The sequence below is a fragment of the Gossypium raimondii genome, chromosome 8, assembly GCF_025698545.1.
Source record: "Gossypium raimondii isolate GPD5lz chromosome 8, ASM2569854v1, whole genome shotgun sequence".
In the NCBI taxonomy this organism is placed as follows: Eukaryota; Viridiplantae; Streptophyta; class Magnoliopsida; order Malvales; family Malvaceae; genus Gossypium; species Gossypium raimondii.
The window spans coordinates 55,394,155-55,416,005 of NC_068572.1; the positions used below are offsets into that span (position 1 = coordinate 55,394,155).

Genomic DNA, 21,851 nt, shown 5'->3' on the forward strand with positions numbered 1-21,851 from the left:
TCTTTTAGATTTTTATTATATATATATTTTCTTTTTATACCATGTTTAGAACTATTCATAGTCCCTCCCCAACCCTTAATAAGAGAATAATGCGTTTCAACACTCTCAAATCCACATTTTCCTACATTAACCAATTAGTAAATTTAATATAATTTTAAGCATTACCAAATTGAGGAAAGAAATTGGGTTATATAATTCGAGAACTTTGATTTATGATGATAATTAAACATTTTATGATTTTATTGGCACCTAAATTTAAATTAATAATAAAATAAAACTAAAAATATTTAAATCTTTTAATTTTAAAATTAAATAGTCAGTAAAAATTACTCACATTACTAATTTTATTTTTTAAAATATATATTTAAGTTCTTATCCTAAATTAATTGAAATTGAGGTATATAATTTTATAAATTAAAGAATTTGGGTTCCTTTTTTAAGTATTGAAATGGGCTTAAATGATTTTATAAGGTTCTAGAAATGGTTAATGGATGTACCATGTTTGGGCTTTTCTAAAACCCATGAAATTATTAGTTCGTACAACCTTCGGTGGATGGACCAAGTGGGAGTGCAATGTGTTTGGTATCATCTTCGATGATAATTTTGTTTTCTGACTCAGTCGTTACTCGTATGTAGATTTATTCATGGGTTGAATTATTTGTTCAAGCTTGAAGGTTCGTTGAAATTTAAGAGGGTTTAGATAAAAATATTATACTCGAAAAATGAACCTGTATAAAAAAATTAGACCCATTTAAAATATGAGTTGGGATCGGGCATTGAATGTGTCTAGTCTGTTTTTTAAAAGTTTGTAATATTTTATATTATGCTATTTTTATATATTATGTAATTTATAAACAAAAATATTAAGATGATTATAAATTTTTTTATATATTATGTAATTTATAACACATAAACATTAAAAAAATGTTATGATTATATATAAAATTTTAATAAATAAAAAATAATATAAATATATTTTTAAATTTTTAAATATGAGAGGGCCTAAAATGGGTTTGGGCTAGCCATTTACAAATATGGATGGGCTTAGACAAAATTTTAGGCTCATATTTTGGGTTGGACTGGCTTAGACAAACATAATATGTGTTAATATCATACCTAAGTCTGACCCGAACCCAACTCGACCCCTAAACACCTCTAGCCGTGTGTGGTCCATGAAGTGGGAGCGCCTAGTTGGGTGATTGCTAAGGTGTAAGTAAGTTACCACTCGTTCCTGAATATGGCATTGTTGGGCAAGTATGCTACCACCTATGCCTACATGTTCGGTTCATCTTATCAGGCACTCTATTTTGTGAATTACGTGCAACTCTCGATGGAGTTTGGAGGCAAAACCCCATTGAAGACAATACCTAATATTTTGAGGGGTTCGTCAGCTTTGGGTCAATATTTGATGCACTAACAATGCATAATTTTATGCACCATTAGTGAACAAGATGATATCACATCATGGAAAATAAAATAAAACAAATTTAACTTATATATTTTTAATGATATGTCGTCATCGAATCCATTAATAATGCATAGATTTTTACTACTAGTGTATCAAATATAAATCCTTTAAAGAAATGGTTACATTTTTCTATACTATTATTTATACTCCTGACTGAGTTAGTGTAACGAGTTAATCGGACACCAATTCAGTTGAAAATTACTAATTTAGTTTTAGATATACTTGAAACAAGTTATATTCCTACTAGGGCACTTTTGCCTTTTTACATTTTAATAAAACCAATATAAAATTTACATATGTGGATATTTGAACTCACGCCACCAACATTTATAAGAACTTTTTCTATCACTTTAACCAAAGCTCTATTTTAATGTTTTGATAATTTCAATGTTATTACACAAATTGTTTGTATATATTGATAATGTTGTTAATTGAATTGATGTGTATTTACCTATTTAAATTTCTCTTTACTCACAATTTAAACTATTTTTTATTATAATTTCGTACATATTGCATATGCACTATTATTAATTTTAAACATTACATTTCGTTATTTATTATATGTTATTTTTAAATGCACACTTATATTTTAAGTACATAATTTTCACAAATATCGCATGTAATAAATTTATATGTATAATGAGTGTATTTATCATCTAATTTCGATTATGATTAAGATCCCATTTTATCATTCCAATCAAAACTTTATTTATTTTTACATAATACTTTTATAAATATATTTTACATAAATTTTTATAAATATAAAATATATGTGCAAAAATTAAAAAAAGGTTTGGTGACAATGTGGGACTATGTATTCAGCCTATTTTCAGTATCATTGATGTCAATTAACTTAACTTGACAGGAAGATACACAACATTGAAGCAAAGTTGAAGTATTTTACCAAAAATGCCTTTGAGAACCTTAGAAGTCACATTATCTTTTATGTCCATATTTGTCCATTGTTGAAAAAACCCTTTTCATAAATTTTGTTACCTAACGACCAAAGCCATCTTTAAAAGAACCTACTAATTGACCTTATTTCAATGCCATTTTATATACGTATATTGTTGCATATTTGACCACGTGGTCCAACCAAATTTTTTTAAATAATTAGGTATTGATTTTGAATTTCAATTATTGGGTTATTAGATCATTGGATTACCATTTTTAATCGGTAAGTGTGGGGTAAAGTGGCAATGTATATTTTAAGAAACTCGGTTTCAAACCTTAAAAAATGATATTGTTGGTTGTGACAACCACAAACTCTAAACAGATTAGTCTGCATGAATTGTAAAATGGACATAGAGGATATATATGTTTATAATTATTTTTATGGCATAATATCAAATTACCCTCTCAACGTTTACATTTTTTGTCAATTTGGCTTTTATTTTTTTTAGCTAAATTTGGTCATTAATCATTAAAAAAAGGGTAAACTATAAAAGTAGTCACTTTTGTTTGCCTCATATTATATTTTAGTCACTTATGTTTGAAATGTTACGTTTTAGTCACTTACGTTATCATTTTGTTACGAAGTGGTCACTCTACTGTTAAACTCTGTTACCTCCCTAAAGGCAGTCCTACGTGGTAGTCCAAATGGGTTTTAAATGCCAACTCGGATGTCAAGTTGCTAGGATGAAAATAGATTTTTAATTAAATAAATTTAATTTAGAGTGCCACGTAAGACATCCAAGTTGGCATTTAAGACCCATTTGGACTGCGTTGTTAGGGAGGTAACGGAGCTTAACGGTAGAATGACCACTTCGTAATTAAACAGCAACGTAAGTAACTAAAACGTAACCTTCCAAACATAAGTGACTAAAATATAATCTGAGGTAAACAAAAATGACTATTTTTGTAGTTTACCCTTTAAAAAAGTAAATCGCCTTCTTTGTTACATAAATACTGACTAAAATATTAAAATTTTAACAATGTTGGCATGATAACCCACGTGGTAGTTCATGTATACTTCATCTTGACATAACACTATTTTTTATATACTATGTTAATAATTTTTTAAAAAATTATAAAAAAGTTCAGAAAAATTAGCATGGAGTAAATGTGGATTGCCATGCTAATTGAAATGTTTAAAATTTAACGTGTTAGTTTATATCTCCGTTAAAAACAACGATTCTATTTTTAAAAATGATGGTCAAATTTAAATTTTTAAAAATTAAGGGTCAAATTTAACTAAAAATAATAAAAGATAACATTATCAAGTAAATGTATTAGTAAATTTATGCATAATATCCATATTAGTATAACTAGTCCAATAATACACCCAATTTGTGGGTGAAATAAATAATATAAAAATATTTTAGTAATTATGAATAAGAAAATAAAAAATAAAAAAATATTGCTAATAAAATTTTAATTGTATTAATAAAGTCGAGATTTTAAATGATTAGTTCTTAAATTATTTATTTATTTTTTGTATTGTATTTTAAAATTAAAGTACGTAACCTTACTAGTATATTACTTTAATTGTATCTTTTGTGTTTGCGTCCGATTAACTTGTAATGCCAATTTAACTAGACATATTTTATTTATAGTACATATATTTCAAATTAAGTTAGTCTCAGTAAATTAACCAGATACTAATTTAATTAGAAAAATATATATTAAGAATAATAAATATTAATATAATTACGTTTCTACCTTTTCATATTATTAAATAAAATAGCTAAAAAACAGTGCTTAAAATATCTGGAGTTGAACATAAACCTTATCCCTTCACAAAAAAAGAGAGATGAAGGATTCAATGATTCCATCAACACAAATTATAAATTCAAAGTGTCGGTTGAAGAGTCCATATAATTATGCTCTCTCCCTCATAATTATTGTGTGAGACTTTTGGATATTGCAAAAATGCTAATTTTTCTCCCCACTTCCATTTAAAAAATGTGCGTTTTTCTTTTAAAAAAAACTTGTACTCCTCGCCATTCACTCAAATTTTCAAATCTAATCGAATAGTTTAGAAATTGTAAAAGACTTTTAAGGAAGTTCTTGCTATTCTTTCAAATTTTGCTCCGATAAAAAGGATACAACACATTTTATCTCAAGAAGGTCAATGGATTCTACGTTATATTCCCAGAGAGCAAATTCCTTAGTAAAGTTGGCTTTAGTCAATAAAGAGGAGTTGCAAAATTTTCACTCTCCTCCAAATGAGAGTTTAGACTTTTTTGATTCGAACAGGTTAAGGGGATTGATCCCTTTTCAGAATACTCTCGTGTAATTTAAGCTAGTCATTATTTTGTTTTACTTTGTTTTTTTCACAAAAAAAAAAAAGAAAATTGTAAGAAAGATGTTTTAAGGATTTTGAGGTTTTTACATCAGTTTTATCGTCAACTTTTTTTTTTTAGTTTTTAATAATGGAAGAACTTAATTAATATACGTTAGAGATGTAATTAAGAAATTTTGAAGTTTAAATTTATATTTTCTTCTTATTCTTATTATTAAAGAGTCTTAATATGCAAAGGATAAGTTAACACGCAGTAGTAACAATAATTAATGATAAAAATAATAATAAATTGTAGTTAAGGCATATGAAGCAATGATATCACATAATAATTATTTAATCAAAAGAAGAAGCTGGTTGTTATAATTGAGCCATCCATCCTTGCCGCCCAACAATTCCTTTTTCTCTTTCTAATTCCCTTCACCAATATCAAACCGCGTATAGCAGCCGCCGTCACGCCACAATGGTCTCAACCCATCGCCCATATCACATCAAAATTTAATAATCTATGTATTCACTTTATCATTCTTATTTTAATAATTGTATTTAAATAAAATTTATTTGTTTCGAACTATATGTGTCAGCTAAACCGATTGAATCAGGAATCGACCAAAGTATTGATCTAGAGAGAGGTGTTAAATTGGATAGTTAAACTAAATTTTTAATATTTTTTTGTTATAAATATTTTATTAATTTATTTAATTGAATCGGACGAATTAGTTGAACCAATTAACTGATTTGACCATATTTGAAAATTTTGATTTTTATACTAAATTTACTCAAATTATTGGTAGAATTAAAACACAAAGCCTAAAATTTAAACAAATATAAAGTATGATTGAAATATAAATTGAATTCTTCATGAAACAATTTAAAGAAAAATAGTAAAAAATTAAATCCCTTTTTAAAGAAAAGAAAACCAACTCTATTAAAAATTAAAATAATGGTCTTTAGTACACCAAAAATTAGTCTAGAGCTCATCATTTTACATGAAATTATTATTATCTTTTAAACAATTTCATTGTAATCTTTAATTGTCGAAACCATTTTTTGAAAACAAAAATTAGTTGTTGACTTTAAAATAAAATAAAATAAAACAAAAATTGGAGTCACCACCGATCCTTGATTGAGGTGTGATCGGCTCACCTTAAAAACTATTTTGGTCTACGAAATTCGAGAAAATAGGTTCGGGAGTCACTTATGCACGAGGAAGGGTTAGCACCCTCGCAACGCCCAAAAATCGGTACCGAATTGATCGTTTAATGTTTGGTGTCGAAAATTTGAAAACATTTTAAAAGAAAACTTTTTATCTTGAATAAATTAAAAATAAGACGTTTTTATTTCAAAGAATTTAAACGTCACACCCAGTAAGTTAGGGCGCAACATTTTTTAATCTTCAAAATTAAGTTTGTCTTTTGATTTTTAAAACTCGTGCATTTAAACCTAAGAAGAATATTCGGTTATTTAGGTAAAATGAAGAAAATCGAAACCCAGTAAGTTAGGGCACAATTTCTCAAAATTCCAAATACCGAACATTGCCTTTATTTATTTGCTTTTTTAAAAATTCTTATTTCGAGATGACAAAATGTCATGTCCAGTGAATTAGAACCCAACATTTTTGAATTCTCGAGAATAAGCTTTTATTTGAATCACTGTTATTTTATTACAAAATAAATACTCGGCTTTCTAAATTCATCGAAAGAATCGAAGCCCAGTAAGTTAGGACACGATCCTTCTCGAAAAACGTGAATGCCAAATATTTAAAAATTTAAGAAATAAAATGATTTTCATGCTTCAATAAAAAAACGAAACATTTTTTAAAAAACAAATACAAACATATTTTAAAATGCTAAAGAGAATAGCACGAGCACAATCCAATGGAAGATAAAATAAAATAAAATAAAGCAACATAAAATAAAAACAAGTCAACTAATGTAAAAAACAGTAAAAAAACGAGTTAAATTAAAACTTTTGTAATTAAATGGGTATAAGAAAATAGACATTTTATGAAACCAAAAACCATGAAATATATGAAAATTTTAATATACATATGTATGTGTATGTACATAAAATAAGAGGAATATATGTAGGTATATATATTTTAAAATTATGAAACAAAAATATATGTAAGTACGTATATTTATAAATACGATTACAAAAATTATGATATTTAGAAGTATATAAAAGTATGTGTATTTTAAGACAGCATATATATATTTACAAAATATATAAAATGTATAAGTATAATTTATAAATAAACTACGAAAACATGTATATATATATGTGTAAAATACATATGTATATATATAATATATAGAAAATGAATACGTATTATAAAATATATATGCATTTATATGGTATAGTGTATATGCGTATAAATATATGGCTATAATAATAATAATAATAATAATAATAATAATAATAATAATAATAATAATAATAATAATAGTGTAAAAAAACAGAAGGACTAATTTGTAATCCAAATAGAAATTTAAAGGCAAATTTAAAATAAACATAAATGCGCGAGCCCCATTGAACACACACACAACAGATGGGGACCAAAAGGGAAATTAATCCATTCTCCCTAAACGCTGCGTTTCAATAAGGACCAAAGTAAAACAAACATAAAACAGATGGTTAAAATTGTAAATATAAAAAATAAACTGCAATGAAAGCAACCCATAAGCAGAGGGACCAATTGCGCAAATGACCCATTTTAAAGAAACGTGCGAACCCCCAGGTCGGATAGGGTCGCGGGCACACCGAACCTTCAAACTTTTGTTTTTTTTTTATTCTCTCTTCCTTATTTTCTTTAACTTTCTGTAATACAATATTTTGCTAACCCCTATTACAGATGCCTTAATCGACTTTTATAGCTGAATCTTTACACACAAAAAACCTTTTTTTTCTCCCTCTTTCTGTTCTCTGATGCTGTTCGTGGTTTAACTTGTCGCAGGTACATGGAAAACGGGCGTTGTCCGAGGCTGTTGAACGTGGGTGAGGCAATGTGGGGCGACGTGGATGAGGTTGCTGTTGCGGCGCTGGGCAAAAGGGCTAGGGTTTCTGGAAACAATTTTGGGCTGTAATATTTGGGCTCAGTGGGTTAGGGTTTGTAATGTGCCCCGAGTGCAATTTGGGTTTTGGGGTCATTAATTGGGTCTGATTTGAGTGGGCCGGGCAAAATGGGCTATTACATTAATTATATCTGTTTTTTATGACATAATGTCTAGAACTAATTATAGTCTCTCTCCAGTCCATAAATAGAAGGATAATGCATTTCAACGCACTTGAACCCACATCCTCCTGTATTGACAACAATACATATACTAATCGAGTTAAGACTCAATTGACAAATTTATATGAAAACTGCCATCTCATTTTTTGATTTTTTTTTTAAGATTTACTCCTTATATTTGAAAAGTTAAAATTTAAGTTTTCCTACATTTTTTAATTTAAATTTTTCAGTTCGGTCATTACAATCTTAAGTATTTTCTGTTAAGATTTGTCAAATTAAAATTTAGATTAGATTGTTCTCATATAATGATAGCAAGATAAATTCTTATTTTTGATATATTTGTTTTTGGCTAATTATCAAATAAAATGCTATTTAATTTGAGTTTTTCTTATCAGGAATGAAGTTGGTGTGTTGAATTCAAACTCTTACAAAGATGGGCTAAATTGGAACAAAAAGTAAAGAGGAGGGCTTGATTGAAAGATTGAAGATTTAAAGATGGCTAGATAAAGATTGAAGGGTTGAAGATTTGAAAAAAAGTGGCTGAATAAAAACTGGATGATTTTTTATATTGTTAAAACTCTGTAATTAGTTTGAATTTAATCTATAGTTTAAATTTGATTTTAAATTTTGATTTATTTAGTGATAATATTTAGGAAAAATCTAACTAAATTTTAGCAGTGTAAACATATATAAATATCTAGTGACTACAAGTAATTAAACACACGCTTTGACCTTTGGCATTTAATAAATTTTTTCTTTCAGCGTCATATACTATGACATTTAATTGTTAAAAAATAAACACGATAAATTTCAAATTAAAAAAATCTAAGGACTGAATTCCAAATATTGTATAAATACATATACTAACAATATATATATATATATATATATTTAATATATCAGAAATGGGAAACGATGAAATCAAAGAATTTGACTGCTACGGGAACACAGTCTATGAATCAAAATAAAATTTCTTTATAAAAAAATAAATTTAATTAAAAATTATTATAAAGTCAAACAAAGAGAAACACGAGGAACAAGAAAACATTTTTGAAACCTTAACCTAACAGTACAAAATCCACGTTGTCGTTAATTTAAAAGGAATAATATAATATTTAGCCCTGAACTTTATAATTAAATTTATTTTGGTTCTTATATTTTTCACTTTTGGCACTTGAACTTGACAAGTAGACTTATTTTAGTCCCTAAACTTGAAATATAAAAAAGTTTGATGATGTCGCACGTTAAGATTATTCCACATCATAACTTGAAAAATAATATATATATGTATAATTTTTCAGGTGATGGTGTGGTATAATTTCAAAATGTCACATTTAATGTTTTAATAACTGGACTAGTGGTTGAGCAGGATATATCATAAGTTCCTGATTTAACTAGTTTGACTACTGGAACAATAATAATTAATTAAATAATTAAAATTTCATAAATTTTTAAAAAAATTATTAAACCGATTCAACCAGTTCAATTGTCAATTTTTGTCCCAATTTTTTTTTACCAATTTCAAGCAGTTTTCAAGTTAACCGGTTCAACCTTTTTATTTGGACCGCTATATCAATATATAGTTTTCAAGTTAACCGGTTCCAATAACATTGATAACATTATCAAATCTTGACAGAATCTAAATTTGGGACCAAAATGGATCTAGTTGCCAAATTTAAAGATAAAGATATAAAATGGACCTAAATGCAAAGTTGAAGAGCCGAAAATTATATTATCCCATTAAAAAATATGAAATTTACGTTAGGAGCTTAAGCGTATGATTTAAGATTTAAGTAAAAACTCTTTAAAAAGAAAAAATTTTAATTGCTCAAAATGAAAAATATAGGGACTAACTGAATAATTTAACCTAAAATTTTTGTTTGAAATGATAATTTAATGTGTCACGTAAGTTTACCATTATACCGTTAACGGAAATTAAGCGCTCAATAACTAAAATGTTACAATACGTTAACGTAAGTGACTAAACGTAACATTTCAAACATAAATTATTAAAATGTAAGATGAAAAAATAAAATAACTATTTTAATAGTTTATCCGAATGTATCTAATCCATCAATTCTAGTAAATTTGAAAACTATATATTAATATTAATTACGTTATATCTATATGTCATTAATATATTTCCTTCTTTCTATTCAAAGTGAATATTAATTACGAATAAATACCCAAAAGGTAGAATTTTGAATTTCATCTTTTAATTTGAAAAGTGAATTTTCTATTTTAATTTATCAAAATTTGATCTCTTGTATTTTATAAAATAAAAAATCAGTTAAATTTTTGTTAAACGCATCAATTTAAACAACTATTTTTATAAAATACGAGAATTAAATTCTGATTAAAATTTTAATTTTATAAACTGCAAGAAATAAAATTCTATTTTCCATTTTTATTTCTATAGTTAATATTATAAAGGTTAAAATATTGAAATTTAGTCCTCCTATTTTTAAATTCAATTGCTAACATGATTAATTTTTTTATTAAATTCAAATACATTATAACGGTTTCTCTTTACTACATGGATATCAAATAGGTATTTTTAATATTTCAAAAGGTTTAAGGACTAAATTCCTAAAAATAAAAGTAGGACTAATTTTAAATATATGAAAAGTATAAGGACTTGGAACACATTTTAACCTATTGAAATATACACACATATACAGTTTCCTGTTTTCTTGGTATTTGTCCTTTGCCCGTCATTTTTTGTTTTCATTTCTTCTTTGATAGCCTTTCTAAAGTAGCACTGAAAATCCAGCATGCTTAAAGCAACCAAAAACATCTGAGAGAGAAAAAATAAATAAATAAAGGAGAGTTCTAGCATAGAAAGATTATTCAGAAATGGGTTGACACAAGAAAAAAGAAGCAGCAAAACCCTTTTTTTTCCTCAATAAAAGCTGCTTGCTTATTATCAAAAACCAGAACCATACTTCGGTTTTTTTTTATTTTAATTTTATGGTAAGCCTTTTTTGCTTATAATTATTATTATTCATGATCGAATTATCATGTCTGTTGAAGTAAATGGTTTTTTTCATATCATTTTCTTTAGTTCTATTCTTTTTTCTATTAATTTGGTGTGCTTTTTTCAGGTAATTTTAGTTGTTGAATTATGTTTTCTTTGAATAAAAATTTGACTAATTTTGTGCTGATATGGTTCTTGTTGATGATTTTTGTGCTATGCTGTTGACTGTGAATCTGCAATTTCCTTTTTGTTTTGTTTTGATTGATCAGATTCCTACCTTTCCTTTTTCAATCACCTGTTCTAAATTCTAATCATGTGTTGTATTGATTTTATTTTTTTTGTATACATATTTAGGACCTTTGGATTATCTTGATCAGGTTATTTTGTGATCTTTTTTTTCATGTTCTTCATCATATGATCGAAGGTGTATTTTTTCCCTTCATGTTAAAACTGAATTCAATTCTTTGGATTTTTTTGTTTGTTGATATCAGGGATTAAGGCACAAGCAGTGAGAAATTTTTTGAAGATTTTCATATTATTTCTCAACATCAAAAGTTAGTTTGTTGTAGTCAATAAAAAAGCCGGTTCCGTGTTGATCGGTGGCGACTTGTTTTCATAATTAAGATTTTGTTATCTGCGGTCAGAATCGGGAAGCTGTGGTGTCGAGGACTGAAGCCATGGCGACTGTTAAGCGTTCGAATTCGAAAGGCATGTACTCGTGGTGGTGGAACAGTCACATAAGCCCTAAAAACTCTAGATGGCTCCAAGAGAATCTAACAGGTATTTGATCATTGCTATGCAATTCGAAATGGATCCATATTATTGCCATTGTTACAACTATTTGATTTTTGCAAGAATCAATTATGTGATGAACTGTAAGAAGTTAACATCACTGAAAATGAGCATATAACCATGGTTTAGAAGCTTGATAAGTTATGTGATACCATGTTATACCACCATGTAAAGTGTATATTCATCTTTTTTTGGTGATAATGACTGTATTTTCCTCGGGTTTTTATAATATGCCTGATTGCGGTATTGAAAATTTCAATCTTTTGCGCCTGTATTTTGACTACTGATGTCTTCTGCTTGAACAGATATGGATACTAGAGTCAAGCAAATGATCAAGCTCATTGAAGAAGATGCTGATTCCTTTGCTAGGCGAGCAGAGATGTATTACAAGAAGCGGCCGGAGTTGATGAAGTTGGTAGAAGAGTTTTATCGAGCATACCGTGCCTTGGCTGAAAGATATGATCATGCAACTGGGGTGCTTCGTCAGGCGCATCAAACCATGGCAGAAGCATTTCCGAACCAATTTGTAGATGACACACCAGGAGGTTCCGCTGCTGAAGTTGATCCCTCTACTCCTGAGATGCAACCATCCGTACGTGCATTTTTGGAGCCTGATGAGCTGCAGAAGGACACTGTGGGACTCTCTTCACATGCTATCAAGAGAAATGGAGCGTTCACTGAAGAATCTGATTCAGCAAATTTCAGAAAGGGTCTTAAACAGTTCAGTGATTTGTTTGGTTCTGAAGAAGCTATAAACCACGTCAAATTTGCAGAAGGAAGGGCAAGAGAAGACCTCAGCTTTAATGATATAGAGAAGAAAGAGAAAAGTCCAGGATACAATGGGGGCTCCAATCTCCGAGAACGAGCGAGTAAAGCTGAGATGGAAATTGCAACCTTGAAGAAGACTCTTGCTAGGTTAGAAGCTGAAAAAGAAGCTGGCTTACTTGAGTACCAGCAGAGTTTGGATAGATTGTCTGCTCTTGAGAGCGAGGTCTCTCGTGCACAAGAAGATTCCCGGGGCCATAGTGAACAAGCAAGTAAAGCTGAAGCTGAAGTTCAGACTTTGAAGGATGCACTCACCAAACTTGGGGCTGAAAGGGATGCTAATCTTGTTCAATACCAGCAGTGCTTGGAGAAAATAAATGATCTTGAGAACAGTATTTCTCATGCTCAAAAGGAAGCAGCAGAACTGAATGAACGAGTTAGTAAAGCTGAAATCGAAGCTCAAGCCTTAAAGCAGGACCTTGCTCGTGTAGAAGCTGAAAAGGAGGATGCTCTAGCTCAATATAAGCAGTGTTCGGAGATGATAAGCAATCTGGAAGAAAAATTATTGAATGCTGAAGAAAGTGCCACAAGGATGACTGAACGAGCTGAGAAAGCTGAAAGCGAACTAGAAACTTTGAAGCAAGTAGTTATTGAGCTGACAAAAGATAAGGAAGCAGCTGCTCTTCGATACCAGCAGTGGTTAGAGACGATTTCCAGCCTGGAAAAGAAACTTGCTTGTGCCCAGGAGGAGACTCAAAGGCTCAACAATGAGATAGATGATGGGGCTGCGAAGTTAAAAGGTGCTGAAGAAAGGTGTGATCTGTTGGACAGAACGAATCAGAGTCTGCATGCTGAATTGGAGTCTATGGCACAAACGATTGGGGATCAAAATAGAGAACTAACAGAGAAGCAGGAGGAGTTGGGGAGACTTTGGACCTCCGTACAAGAGGAACACTTGAGATTTATGGAGGCCGAAACAGCATTTCAAACTCTCCAGCATCTGCACTCTCAATCTCAGGAAGAACTAAGAGCTATGGCCGCAGAGATTCAGAATAGGGCTCAAGTTTTACAGGACATTGAAACTCGTAATCATGGTTTGGAGGATGAACTACAGAGAGTCAAGGAAGAGAATAAAGGCTTGAATGAAATCAATTTAAGTTCCGCAATGTCCATCAAGAATTTGCAAGATGAAATCTTAAGCTTAAGGGAGACTATATCAAAACTTGATGCTGAGGTTGAACTTAGAGTGGATCAGAGGAATGCTCTTCAACAAGAAATTTACTGTTTGAAAGAGGAACTCAATGACTTTAACAAGAGACACAAGGATATGACAGGGCAGTTGGAATCAGTTTGCTTAAGTCCGGAAAACTTTGCATCATCCGTGAAGGACTTGCAGGAAGAGAACACAAAGCTAAAAGATATCAGCAAAAAGGACGGTGATGAAAAGATGGAGCTCCTAGAGAAGTTGAAAATCATGGAGGAACTTAATGAGAAAAATGCCCTTTTGGAGAATTCCCTCTCGGATTTGAATATTGAGCTAGAAGGTGTTCGGGGGAAACTAAAGACATTGGAAGAATCTTATCAATCTCTTTCGGAAGAGAAATCCATCCTTGTTGTAGAGAAGGACACACTCATTTCTGAGCTACAGATTGCTACTGAGAATCTGGATAAGCTTACAGAGAAGAATAACTTTATGGAGAATTCCCTTTTTGATTCTAATGCCGAACTTGAAGAATTGAGGATAAAATTAACAGGCTTAGAAAATTCATGCTTGTTGCTTGGCAACGACAAGTCTGGCCTGATAACGGAGAGAGAAGGTTTGATCTCTCAGTTGGATGTAAGCCAGAAAAGGCTGGAAGATTTAGAAAAAAGATACCAGGGATTGGAAGAAAAATATGGAGGTCTGGAGAAAGAGAGAGAATCAACAGTTCGTGAAGTAGAAGAGCTACAAAAGTCTCTTGAGGCAGAGAAGCAAGAACATGCTAGTGTTGTGTGTCTTAATGAAACCCAAGTAACTGCTTTGGAATCTCAGATCCATTTTCTACAACAGGAAATTCAGCGCTGGAAGAAAGAATATGAAGAGGAACTGCACAAGGCCATGAATTCTCAGGTAGAAATTTTCGTCTTGCAGAAATGCGCACAAGACCTGGAAGAGAAAAATTTATCCCTTTTGCTCGAGTGTAGGAAACTCTTGGAAGCTTCCAAAGTATCAGAAAAACTTATCTCAGAATTGGAGCTTGGAAATTCCGAAAAGCAAATAGTGATACAATCTGTATGTGACCAAATTAGCTTACTCAGGATGGGGCTTTATCAGATGTTGAGAGTTCTTGAGATTGATGCTATTTATGGCTATGATGATAAGACCAAACTAGACCAAACAGTTATTGACTGTGTATTTGGCCGACTCCACGAGATGCTAAATTCACTTATGAAGTCCCTAGATGAAAATCAACAATTTGTAATTGAGAATTCGGTTCTTATTGCACTGCTCAGGCAACTGAAACTAGATGCAGAAAATCTTGTTACTGAGAAGAAAAAAGAGGTTGAACTTTGGGAAACTCAGGCCATTGCATTGTTTGGTGAGCTACAGATTTCGGCTGTCCGTGAAGTATTTTTCGAACAGAAGGTTCACGAGGTCATTAAGAAATGTGAAATCCTTGAAAGTAGAAGTATTTCCAAAGCTGCGGAGTTAGAAGCGCTGGAAAGAAGTGTTCGAACCATGGAACATGAGAACGGAGGGATTGAAGCGCAGTTGTCAGCATATAAATCCACTATTGTTTCTCTTTTGGACAGCGTTACATCTTTGGAGACTCGAACTCTCTTGCATCCTAAACTTCCCACAGATTGTGATGAACAAGTAAAGGTAATGACTACAGACTGTTTGCATATGACTTCATAATCTACTTTATAACTTTTAATAAACGAAAGCAAGATTGCCTTCTTCGTGCTATTTGATTGAATAGCCTCAGTTTTAATCCAACTACATATTCTTGTGACCTGTATGAGCATCCGATGGTTTATTTAAACTAGCAATTGATCTTGCTGCTTTCCATGGTTTTATATTCAACTTTCGACTGCAAATATACGTCTCTAGTTCTCCAAGTTCGCATCAGTATGCATTCTTAGTATGATTTTATAAAACTTCTTGTTTCCAATGAGAAAGCTATTTAGTATTTATGTTGAATTAATGTTGGATACCACTTTTGCTGTTACATTTTTGGGGCCCTGTTAGTCACTACCGTGCAGTGAATTTCATGTGCTTTTTAAGTACTTGTTTTCTTGATCTGTGTTAATGGAATATGCTGTTTCGGGTTTTGTTTTTTGCTTCTGCAAGGCCTAGATATTGCGTATAGTATTACCAAGATGTTTTGCAATATAAATGAAACCTCCGTGTCTGTAAATTATTCATTTGTGTTAATAGTGCCATGGATCTTGGATGGTATCAGCTGTGATGCTCGTACTTATAATTGTCTTGTTTTCCAGGATTTGAATCTGAGGACCGACTTGCATGCTGAAAACTGTCAACAAGCAAGTGAAGATCAAATTGCCTTGGTTCCGGATGGCTTTTCGGACTTGCAGGGTATCCCTACGAGAATTAGAGCTATTGAAAAAGCGGTGGTGGAAATGGAAAAGGTTGCAATGCTGGAAAACTCGAATCTCAATTCCAAACTAGAGGCTGCAATGAAACAGATTGAAGAACTAAGCTCATGTCAAGAAAGCGTCGGAACAAAGAAGCACATGGATGCTAGGCGAGGAGGGAGGGAACTTAGCCATGGTCTCGGTAACAATGTCAGAATGCCGAGACCAAAAAGTGAAATATCTGAAGAGGACAATGATATGATGACAAAAGACATAATGCTTGATCAGATATCCGAGTCCACATCCTATGGGTTAAGCAGGAGAGAAACAGAAGAGACATTCGAGTCATCGGAAACCAACAAACATGATGTTAGAGCTGACTCGAAAGTTGGCAAGGCTCGGAAGGGACACAAGGGCAAAAGTCCTACTGAATCACTTGTGAAGGAGTTAATTGTAGATAAAGTGGGTTCTAAGAGCTTTAAAGAACTGAACCGACAAGGAAGCAAGAGGAATATTTTACAAAGACTCGATTCCGATGCACAAAAGTTGGCTAACCTTCAAATAACCGTACAGGATCTAAAGAAGAAGGTCGAGATAACCGAGAAAGGCAAAAAGGGGAAAGGAATTGATTATGGTACAGTCAAAGAGCAGCTAGAAGAAGCTGAGGAAGCCATCACGAAGCTTGTTGATGCCAATCGCAAATTAGTGACGCAAGTTGAAGATGGTTCTCGATACCCTGATGGGAAATCAGCATCAGAATCTGATGAGAGTGGTAGTGTTAGGAAACAAAGAGTGTCAGAACAAGCTCAAGGAGGGTCTGAGAAGATCGGGCGGTTGCAGTTAGAGGTACAGAAACTACAGTTTCTCTTACTGCAGCTCGATGATGAAAAAGGAAACAGAGGACAAGCCCGAGTCACTGATCAGAAAAGACGAGTTATATTGCGGGACTATCTTTACAGTGGGGTAAGAAACATGCAGAAGAAGAAGAAAGCACCCTTTTGTGCATGTGTTAAACCCGCAACTAAAGGAGATTGAGCAATGGTTCATATCAGTAGAGAGAATTTAATTGCATTGTCCATAAATATATACCTTTCTAGTTTTGTTGTTTCACATATTTCTTTTGTTACAGAGGCTTCGTTCTATACTTCATAGATTCTACTGTATATTTCAGGCACCATCTAATAGAAACAAATTGCACTTTTATAGTCTACAATTTCTGTTAAAGTTTACTACAAGTCCCTATACTATAACAAGAAGTTCATTTCAGTCCCTGTATGTTTGAAAAGCAAATATTTTAGTTACACGTTAGCCTTGTCATTAACGGAATGTCATGACTTAACTGTGGTTGACATGACATTAAGTCAAATTAAAAATGCAAAATCAGTTTCTTATCTCTAGTCACTTTTCAAAACTGTTTGTTTAGTTTTTTAATTTAGTTTAATTTAATATTTGTGTTTAAACCAAGTCATTACATTAACATCAAAGTTACTGTACAATGACTAGAATATCAAAATTTCAAACGTACATAGACTAAAAAGTTTATTTTAATAGTACAGGAACTAAAATAAACTTCATGATATGGTACAAGGACTTCTAATAAACTTTTAACCCTAAAATTGCTTAACCTCTTATACCTGGATTTTTGTTTGATATCAATTTGCCATTGTGGTAAACGATACAAATTCATCTTTGCGGCTAAGCTATTACAACGGAAAATAACATTAAATCATGAAATACGAGTCATAGAACAACCATTAGCATGACCAAAATCTGCTCTAATGTCTGCAAAAAACAATGGCAATTTGTATGTGAAGGATACTTCATATTGTGAATGAAAAAAAAAATCATAAATTCTTCTTTTTACTTTTGCAACAAGTATTTGGCTAGAGTTTCCCGCACAGTTTCACCCATTGGATCAATCTGCTTACAGCATTGCTCGCCGTAACCGGAATCGTGGTGTCCAGATAAAGCAACATCGGGATGTAACTGATCTCCATTATCAATGATGATATTATGAAGCAAACAACATACCAAAATGATACTTGGCAATTTCCGTTTATCCGGTCTCCACATGACTTTGTTAAGAATTCTCCAGCTACCCTTCAACTGCGAAAACGCCCTCACCCCGAGTGACCTCGCATCTTCATGCTTGGCATTAAAATTAGTACACATTGAAGAAGAGAGGTTGTTGTTTTCGTATGGGGTTATAAGCCAGGGAAGAAGAGGATACGCACCACCACCGATTATGAATTCTCTCGTTTCTAGTCCTTCTGATAATGTCCTTATACTTCCATTCAAACGATCCCCGGCTTCACAGAGCCTGAAAAATCCTGAACATTTGAGTAATCTAGACACACTCATACCACCAGGCCAACCAGTTACGATATCGAGAAACCGCATCTCGTGGTCAACGATTCCCTGCAAGAACATACTGTAATTGCTCTCTTGGTCACACCAATCATCTGAAGTTTCAACTGCCGGTAGAGTCATGATAATATGTGTTGAATCTATAGCTCCACAACAATTAGGCAACCCGAATAAAGCTTCGAATTTCAATTTAATTTGCTCCATTCTATCGGAATTAGGCCATTTAAGATGGTGCTTAGCACGTTCTTCTAACGCTTCGATGAATCTCCAAGTCACTTGAGAAACTGTAGATTGACCAACACCGAACGAAGCTCCAACCGATACCTGTGACTCGCCGGATGCTAACCTTCGAAGGGCAATTGCAACTTGTTTTTCAACACTTAAAAGTCTTCCTTCAATGTTAATAAGCCCTGATGGTGGCCTTGACACAAGGTCTTCTCTCACAAGGGAACAAATGTAATCAAATGTCTTCTTTGCAACCCTAAAGAAATACTTGAACCCTTCTTCCTCATTTGATGGAATCAAAAGACCTGCCATAAAAAAAATGAACATTTCATTTCTGATTGAAAATCAGGAAAATATCAAATACTAAAAAAATATTTTGAGTAAATTACATCCAAAGTAACTAAACTATTAGGAAATTTAGATTTTGATCATTCTAACTTCAAAAAATTACAAAATAATCGCTGAACTACTCTTCTTCCTCCTTCTTTACGGTTCAAGTTTTTCCTATAAATCGTAAGAAATCTGTGAGCCAAAATTCAAACAACTTTCTTCTCTAATCTCCAACACAGACCATCATATCAACTTGAACTTAAGATATGTTATTTTACTCGTTAATAGCATCCCATTTACTTAAATAAAAATTTTCAAATAGTTCAACTACCATCTTATACCGTTTGAAAGTTGGGTAAGAAAATATAACCCAAAAAATTTTCACTATTGCTCAAATATTATCCCTAAATTTCATATCTTAGAACCCATTTTTCAGCTTCAAATAAATGGGAAAAGTAATGCAAGCTGAAAATATGATACGCAATTCAGCTTCAATCTCACAATTAACCATGTTAAAGATGATCTAGCTCTAGGTTTGAACACCCATTACATCATAATGACATAAAACAAAAGCTATCTGCAAAATTAAATGAAATTGGAAAAACATAGAGCTTGTTTTTGGGGGTGTTAGGTTGAAAATTTTTTGAACCTGTAGTAGAGTTCTTGTGCCAAAAACTATCCCACCAATCGGGCTCGTTAACTCTGCGTTCCACTGGAACCACGGAAACGCTTTTGTTTTTCTTCAATTTCTTGGACGATTTCTTCGTTTTCTTGGATTTTTTGAGCGGAGCCATCGGTTTTTCTTTGGCTAAATTGTGTACTGAAGTTAACAATGACTGGGTTTCACTGTTTCAACTGACGTTTGGTGCACGAGAAAGTAACGGGAAAATATGTCGACCTCAAGCAAATTACATTAAATATTTAGATTTTTAATAATTTTATAATTATTTCTAGATTAAAATCTGCCATATGTACCGTTTATAAAATCGAAATTTAATTTCTGTAGTTTTACACTTAAAAAATTTAGTTCTTAATATTTTTTCAATTTTAAATTTTACATAATTACTAAGTAATTAAATTTTAAAAATACACTAATAAATTTAATCAAAAATATATATTATATTATTAATAATTGAGCTTAAATTTTAACATCTAAAAATTCTTAAAATAAAAGTAAAAATTTTTCATGTTTTTAATCAATCGAAAACTATTTTTACAACATTACAAAGAAAATTTCTCAAAAAGTAGTTCACGAATTACATCAGTCCATTGTATCAATTTAATTGGTTTCTACAACATTGTAAAATAAATAAATTAAATTCGCAAATTTAAAGTTTTCTTAGCGTAAGTTGGATTTGAGAGGATAAAATTGAGTTTTGTTTACATTATTTTTCCTTCATCACGTACAAGTATCACATAACTTTTTTATTATTATTTGGATAAATAATCAAATTAATAGTTTAAGTTGCTTCAAGATGATCACTAATGTTATATTTATTATATTTTCTTATCATTTTACTTTTACTATTAACTGATATGTTACGTTATATCATCATTTTATACTAAAATTTTAAATGTAATAGTACAAACTAATCCTTATACTTTTCTTTTTGTATAATTTATTTCTTTTCTTTTTAACTTTCTAATTTTTTCCTTTTGCTCTTTTCCATTTTTTTTCCGTTCTCCCTTCCATAACCCTAACCAAACTCGAAATAAGACCAATCAAAACAGACATAAATTTCCGAAAATTTTAAAATTTGAAGAACAAGCATGTTGCTGGGACTTTCACCAAAATGAAAGTGAGTTCATTTTTGTTAATTTTGTACCCCAAGACAATGTTGCAAAGAAACTTTGGATTGTACAGGAAATGGTAAATAACTTTTTTTGGGGGAGTTTCAGATGTGGTTTTGGAAGTGTGCACGGACATGCCAGCTTATCCAGGAAGAATAAAAATACCATGAAAGCCCCTATACAGGGGTCAACTTACATTTTGCCCCCTTTACTCAAAAGATGAGTAAACTAGTGATTTTTGCTAAAAATATCATCTATTTCTATGATTAAAAACTGGCTTGACGTGTACCTCATTTTGACATAAGGACTAGCTTTTAACAGTAAAAATGAATAGAATTTTTAACAAAAGAACTAATTTACTCTTTATCTAGAGTACAAAGACTAATTTGCCCATTTTTTTAATAGAGAGGGCAAAATGCAATTTGACTCCTAATACAAGGTCCTCCACGGCACTTTTACCAACCAGGAAGACATTTACTCGATAACAAAGAGCAGTGACTCTACTTTGGATTGAAGACTGAAACAAGAGGGCTCGTAGAGTTCGAGTGTAGGATTCAAAGAGAATACAATCTATGGACACAAGGAGTCTCAAGGCTACTGTAAATTGTTGCTGAAAGAAGAGACCAGCTGATAAAAGGAATTTGGAGTAATGAATCCCACTTTTGTTCAATATTTTGGATATATAATTCCAAGTGAACTCTCAACTCTTCAATCATATAAGAAAACGAAAAGGAAAGCAAGGAATGGCATATTCTAAACTAAGGAACACACTGCACAACTATTGTTCTAATATAACTACATAGTATATGGTGCTATGGCATTTTCAAATTCTTGCCAGGTTGCCTGTCTGTACCGTTATGTGAACATACAAATGCACATGCATGCATATAAACCAGTCAACCTACGTTTATACAAGCAAGGAAAATAAAGTACCTTCCACACTTTCCTCTCCATCGCCACCCTGAATGTGAAAGATATTCAAATGAAAACAACAGTAACTCCCGTTCTTCTGTAGTCAAAACAGCCAAATTAGAACACATGAGCATTGATTTTGATGTCCCATACTAGTTAACAAATAGAA

The 21,851-nt window shown here is 31.5% G+C and overlaps 2 protein-coding genes across 2 annotated transcripts; one reads left to right on the forward strand and one right to left on the reverse strand.

Annotated features, from left to right (window-relative positions):
- Positions 1-10,659: 10,659 nt before the first annotated feature.
- LOC105792270 (protein NETWORKED 1D) lies at positions 10,660-17,270 on the forward strand. Its single transcript, XM_012620764.2, has 4 exons — positions 10,660-10,917; positions 11,413-11,701; positions 12,019-15,341; positions 15,962-17,270. The coding sequence occupies exons 2-4, from the start codon at positions 11,599-11,601 to the stop codon at positions 17,090-17,092; spliced, it is 4,557 nt and encodes a 1,518-aa protein (XP_012476218.1). The 5' UTR covers positions 10,660-10,917; positions 11,413-11,598; the 3' UTR covers positions 17,093-17,270.
- Positions 17,271-17,745: 475 nt separating this feature from the next.
- Positions 17,746-19,862, reverse strand: LOC105792271 (protein ANTAGONIST OF LIKE HETEROCHROMATIN PROTEIN 1). The gene is made up of 2 exons (XM_012620765.2): positions 19,629-19,862; positions 17,746-18,954 (listed from the first exon to the last, which is right to left on the reverse strand). The coding sequence occupies exons 1-2, from the start codon at positions 19,771-19,773 to the stop codon at positions 17,918-17,920; spliced, it is 1,182 nt and encodes a 393-aa protein (XP_012476219.1). The 5' UTR covers positions 19,774-19,862; the 3' UTR covers positions 17,746-17,917.
- Positions 19,863-21,851: the final 1,989 nt, after the last annotated feature.

Bases quoted from the DNA above. Each gene is read 5' to 3' on its own strand.
- LOC105792270 (XM_012620764.2), top strand. From the start codon at position 11,599: ATGGCGACTGTTAAGCGTTCGAATTCGAAAGGCATGTACTCGTGGTGG. The intron at 11,702-12,018 runs GTATTTGATCAT...CTGCTTGAACAG, and splicing joins GCTCCAAGAGAATCTAACAG to ATATGGATACTAGAGTCAAG. The intron at 15,342-15,961 runs GTAATGACTACA...CTTGTTTTCCAG, and splicing joins ATTGTGATGAACAAGTAAAG to GATTTGAATCTGAGGACCGA.
- LOC105792271 (XM_012620765.2), bottom strand. From the start codon at position 19,773: ATGGCTCCGCTCAAAAAATCCAAGAAAACGAAGAAATCGTCCAAGAAA. The intron at 18,955-19,628 runs GTTCAAAAAATT...TTTTTATGGCAG, and splicing joins GCACAAGAACTCTACTACAG to GTCTTTTGATTCCATCAAAT.